The 5,666-nt window shown below is 43.6% G+C and overlaps 1 protein-coding gene across 1 annotated transcript in view; it reads right to left on the reverse strand.

Annotated features, from left to right (window-relative positions):
* Positions 1–581, reverse strand: part of TFAP2D (transcription factor AP-2 delta (activating enhancer binding protein 2 delta)) — a 63,174-nt gene extending 62,593 nt beyond the window's left edge. Inside the window, exon 1 of the mRNA XM_011960248.1 lies at positions 34–581. Within this exon, the coding sequence (XP_011815638.1) occupies positions 34–72 (39 nt within the window). The 5' untranslated portion in view covers positions 73–581. The remainder of the gene's footprint in view (positions 1–33) is intronic.
* Positions 582–5,666: the final 5,085 nt, after the last annotated feature.

Here is a 5,666-nt window from a genome sequence, read left to right on the forward strand (position 1 = left end):
AAAAAAAAAAAAAAAAAAAAAAAGTAATAATACCTCGGCATCGTGGACTAGTCCCGGAAAGGTAGTTGACATGTTGGGTTTCTCCGAAAGCTTACGATGCAATTTCCCCCTCCAAAAAAAGAATCGGGAAAAAAAATCCAAAGTTCTTGTATTTTCCAATTTTTAAAGGAAAAAAATGTTCTATAGATAGATATCTAAATTGTAATGGTTTTGCCCGGATCAGATAGCTCCTTGCCTCGTACCCACTTAAAAACCTGTAGGAACAAAATTTTCCCTCTGCACAAAAGCAGCTCCCTGGAACAGATTTTGTACTTGCTGAGTATTTCTTTGGCTGATGTCGTAGGTCCCTTGGTAATATAGAAGTTTTGAAAATTAAGCATCAGCACTGAGAACTGGGAGGACAATAGGCAGAAGAGATTTATCCCAGGAGACAAGGAATAAATATTGTATCTTCGCCTAATAAGGAACTGGAGGTTCTTTCAACATTTTTATCCATTTTTTTCCAACCTTTATCATGCTTTTCTATACCGACTGAGGTGGGGACTCATCTCTGTGGAGAGTATTTGCACACATTTTATTGTGAAGCTAGATATCTAGCTCCAATATATGTATATTAGAGATAGAAATATATATTAATTAAAGCTTCCTTTTATATGGGTAAGTGTTCATTCCTATTGGTTCCACTGCCTGGATGCTGAAAGCTGCTTTTTCCAACAACCACCCGAATCAATTTTGCCCAGATTGGGGTGTCTGCCTTCGCCCAAGTGGAAACAATGCTGATCTTTCCATATTTACATTGAATTTGGGTTCTTTCCCCTTTTTTTAAAGGCAAAATCAGGCGGTGGCTTACACTTTTCAGCAGCTTTAAAAATAAATAACGGTGATGGACAGTCCCAAGTTTCCATCATCAGGAAATGGTGTAACTGGCAATGCATTTAGGAAAAATGCAAGGGAATAAAGACTTGAGACAAGATTTTACATTTAGGTAAAATGTTGTCTTTCACTCCCCAACCCAAACCATATCCCCCGTCTTTTGTGTTTTTCTTCTTTCCCTTTGGAAACAGCACTGGTGGTGGTGGAGTGTAGACTGTTTAGCAGTAGCATTAGGTTTTGGAACACCATTACCCCCAAAATAACCCTTAAACGCTTGGAAGTTATATTTTATAAATAGAGGGCAGGAAGGAAGCAGTGCACACCTATTTCCATCTCTTCAGTGGATTTCTTGACTTTCAAACAGTTTTTGAGGTTTCCTTCGTTCAAAATTCAGCTTCCTTCACCAAGCTGTCTAGTGCCTGGAGGGGGTGGTGGTGGCTGTAAACCTGAAATACTGAGGCTTTGCTCCTCAGTGTCTGTATTACAGGAAAGAACTGGCTGGCCCCACAGACTCATCTCATAGATAGAAGGGGTAATTCAGTCTTAATTGCCATTTCATTTGGTTTGCTTTCAAGTGTTTAAGCTGAGAAGGTGTCTTAATAATAAGCCGCAGGCAAACAGGCATGTGGCTTTTTTTTTTTTTAGGTTGGGGTTTGGGAGGGTTTATTAGGATCTGCTCATGCAGGCTAACTGGGGCTGTCACTCAGAGCTCTTTGCTTTATACAAATGGACAAAGGCACACGACAAGAATTGAAATGTATTGTCTGAAATGGAGATACACGATTCTTCAGCCCCTCATGGGGTCAGCAGCCAACACTTGCTCCCTATTTCAAGGTGTGCCAGTGCCGCCTGCCCCACCGCCCTCCTTGAAATTCCATATTTTGGCCTAATGAGGTAAGGAGACTGAGAGACCAATGATGACAAAAAGGAAGAATATCCAACTTGATCTTTAAGTAAAAGGGGTAAAATGAGTGCTGTTGGCTCTAGGGGCTGAATCCCAAAAATGTTTGCAGTGGAGTCTTTGTTTACCAGGTCTGAGTGGGGCCTCCATAGCTTACCAACAGAGAAAATAACTAATCTAATCATCTCTGGTAGGTGGAGACTGCCCCCACAACCTTAACCCAGGCACCCCAGTCCCTGGGAAAGTGCAGACCACTCCCGGGAAAAATGCGTAGGACTCACAGGTTATCTTGGGGAATGCCCAGGTGTGCTTTTCCTGGTGGATGGTATTGGCTAGCCCTTCTCAGACAAGTTGCAATCTCCTTCCCAACCCCTCTACTGTCAGACACATCTTCATTGAAGGTGAAAGTACCTTCTTTTCCCAGTTTAGGTCCAGGCAGCAGACATAAAACCCTCTCCCTGGGGAACAACAATGAGGAGGCTCAGGAAGATGTGGCCGCCTGCTCTGCCTGCTGGCCCAGCGTGTTTGGTCCACATGTTTGTCCCTGTCTGGAATAACAGCCACACATAGCTCCCTCACCCCTGCCACCACACTCAGAAGATGTAGCTTTATGATAGTCTTGGTAATGAGCTCTAGCCTTGAATTGAGTACACCCCACGGAATGACCTCCGGTAGCCCGGACCCTGTGAACATCAGGACATCACTAACTAACTGGAAATAATCCCATTTCACCCCCTAACCCCACTTTCGTGGTTCACTTTCCTGAGTGATGTTTAGGTATCCAAACAAAGAGTGTCCAGGGTTTAACTTATGTGCTTGTTGAACTCTTGTGGACTTGAGGGGAACTTAAAGATACTGAAGAATGAGGAAAAAAAAAAAAAAAAACCTTTCATTTGTACTTAAGGAAAATGAAACAGGAAGGTTAAAATACCTCTCCTTTAGTTTCGAGATTTCCTTTGCCAGGGCCCTTGACCACCTTAGAAAGCATCTCTCTTAACCCTATGTCTTGGATTCCCACATCAGCATCTGAACTGCAAGGAAACTTCATTTGGCCAACTGCTCCCTCCCACCTCATCCCAACTTAAAAAAAATAAAAAAGCTGTTTCCCCCTGAAAGAAACAAAGTTGAGGAAATCATCCATGCCATATGCACATACTGGTCAGCGCTCCCTTCCATCTGCTCTGGGGTTGCTCAGCGAGCCCCTTTTCTAAAGAAACTCATTGAGGCAGGTGTGTGGTGTGTTTTGTGCCTGTGTGTGTGTGTGTGTGTGATGTGTGCATGTGTAGCGTTCACTTCTGTCAGACACCCCTCCATCCAATTAATAGTCTTGAGCAATTAATAAGTGTTGTGTGACTTGACCCAAAGACTGGGCATTTTAGCAAAGTTGATTCCTCTTTCTCTGTTTTGCTTCTTTTCCGGAGAGTGATTGGCCATTCATTTTCCAGCGGGTGGCATAATTAAATTAACTGGCCACAGCACTCTGGAGACTCCCTGACTATTGCCTGGGGCCCCCTCCAACAGGGAAACCATGGTGCGCATTCCAGCCTCAGTCAGAGGCCAGGCCGGCATCAGTCACTCAAAATAGCCGGCAAGAGCACGGTGGATATGCTGCTGGCCTTGCACCCAAGAAGCTGAAAAGGTTGTTCCTGCTCCTGTTCTTCCTTCTGGTTCCATGCTCCACATGCCAGGAAGGAATGTCTTCTGGCAGTCACTTTAGGAATCTGCAAAGAAATATTTATATATATCATTACTGTCTTGTTTAGGATCCAGAGCAGGAAGAGTTTTGGGGTAGTCGCAAATTCCTTCCTGGGCTTTTAGGCCAGTGTCATTCATATCACTCCAGTTTTCATCCAATCTCAAACATCTTCACTGAAAGAGTTTGCCACTCTACTCTGTGTTTGAGGTTGGTGAACAATTACAAATGAACTCATGCCTATCCTTAGCTTTAATAAATGTGTATTTCTTCAGGTTTCTTTCCTTTTTTCTTTCTTTTGGTACTTAGGGTTTCCTCTGCTATTGCAAATTGATTTTGTTTTTTTATTGCTTGAATACACTTCTCCCACAATATTGCCTATATAATACTGAGCAAAATGGAATAATTATTGGAATTATTTTGGCCATTTTGAAACAAAAATATTTTCTTGGATGTATTTAAACACATGAATCAACCAGAATATGTTCTTTGCTCTCTCACTTTTGCCTTCCCTCCCCTTTTCTTTCTTTCTCTCTTTCTTCTTCCTTCATTTCTTCTCTTTTTCTTTCCCTGTTTTTTTTCTTTTATTCCTTCCCTCCTTGCTTCCCCCCTTCCCTTCTTTTTTAACAAAAGGTAGATAGAGGCGGGATTGGATCTCTTATACTTATGCCTTAAGCAAGCATGTGTGTACGTTGTCTAAGAATGAAATTTAGTGTATTCTGCTCCAGTGGGAGATGCAGCTCTATAACCAGACATGAATTTACACAAAAGGAAACAATTTCCATGGTCACAAAGCCCTGTCTTTGAAAGAACAGTGGAGCACTGAGGATCCCATATAGGTGAAGGATGTTCATTCCACAAAGTAAAACAAGATATGTAGGTCTGAAAATCAGCACCTCTCCTTACTGCTTCCAGCTTCTTTCCTTCCACTCCTTTTTTGGATGAACATGAAGAGCAGAGGCGCCTCCAGAGAACCCACAGTAACCAAAGGACTCTTGTGACCTACCTAGGGGTGTTTTGTTCCATCTGCCCTAGGACACCCTTTCACCATTTTGAGAATCCCCAGCCCTCTCAGTGCCTCCACTCGGTAGGCTTCCAAGAGGCACTCAGTCTGGGGTCTTGTAGAGCCAACCATAGAGGGAACCCTCCGGCCCTTTTATAGTAGGGTCTGAGTTTCACAGTCCCTCAGGATTCTAACGGTTCAGAAACGGCTTCTAGTCCAAGGACCTCCTGTGGTGTGCTTCTTCTAAGCTCCTAACCTCTCCCAGTCACTTCTATGGAGACCGGATGGGGACAATACTTCCGGTGGTGGAAAGAAGAGTATATTGGGTTCACCATGCCATAACCCAACCCCTAGTTTATTCATTTATTCCTCACTAGTCGAGGTGAAGACAGAAAAGTGCTCCAAACATCAGGGCAATTCTGGGCAGAGACAGCAATAAAAAACTTGATCCAGTTGTATGGATGGGAATATTCGGAGAGAAAAGGCATGGTAACAGCATTCATGCGCAGACATGCGAGGTTTCCCCTCCCAGTGATTGCTTCCTTTCCTTCTGGCTTGTGCTGATGCCGACTCTGGGTCTCTTTCGAAAGATTCCTCCCCTTTCCAGTTATCAAATCTGATGATTCTTAATAAATTATCAAGTAATCAAATTTGATAACTATTCTACTTCTTCTCAGTATTCCACACCCATCCCACTTTCTGTGACAGAAGGACCACGTTGTGTAAAACGTTACCTAATTGCAAACAAGAAAAGCAGACTTTTTTTTTTTTTTAATTGAGACGGAGTCTCTGTCCCCCAGGCTGGAGTATGGTGGCACGATCTCAGTTCACTGCAACCTCCGCCTCCCGGGTTCAAGTGATTCTCCTGCCCCAGCCTCCCAAGTAGCTGGGACTACAGGCGCGTTCCACCACGTCCGGCTAATTTTTTAGTGGAGACGGGGCTTCACCGTATTAGCCAGGATGGTCTCGAGCTCCTGGCCTTGTGATCCGTCCTCCTCGGCCTCCCAAAGTGCTGGGATGTAATTACAGGTGTGAACAACCGCGCCCCAGCAAGGCAGGCCATTTTTAAAAAGAGCTTTAGGATGTTTAGGGGAAATTAACATTTCTGACAGACTCTGCAGTCACTTTAGTTTAAGGGTTGTCATTGATTTTTTTAAACTCATTTTCCTTTCCTTTCTTTTCTCCTCCTCCTCCTC

Source organism: Colobus angolensis, unplaced genomic scaffold (genome assembly GCF_000951035.1).
Source record: "Colobus angolensis palliatus isolate OR3802 unplaced genomic scaffold, Cang.pa_1.0 Scaffold51, whole genome shotgun sequence".
NCBI classification, from domain to species: domain Eukaryota; kingdom Metazoa; phylum Chordata; class Mammalia; order Primates; family Cercopithecidae; genus Colobus; species Colobus angolensis.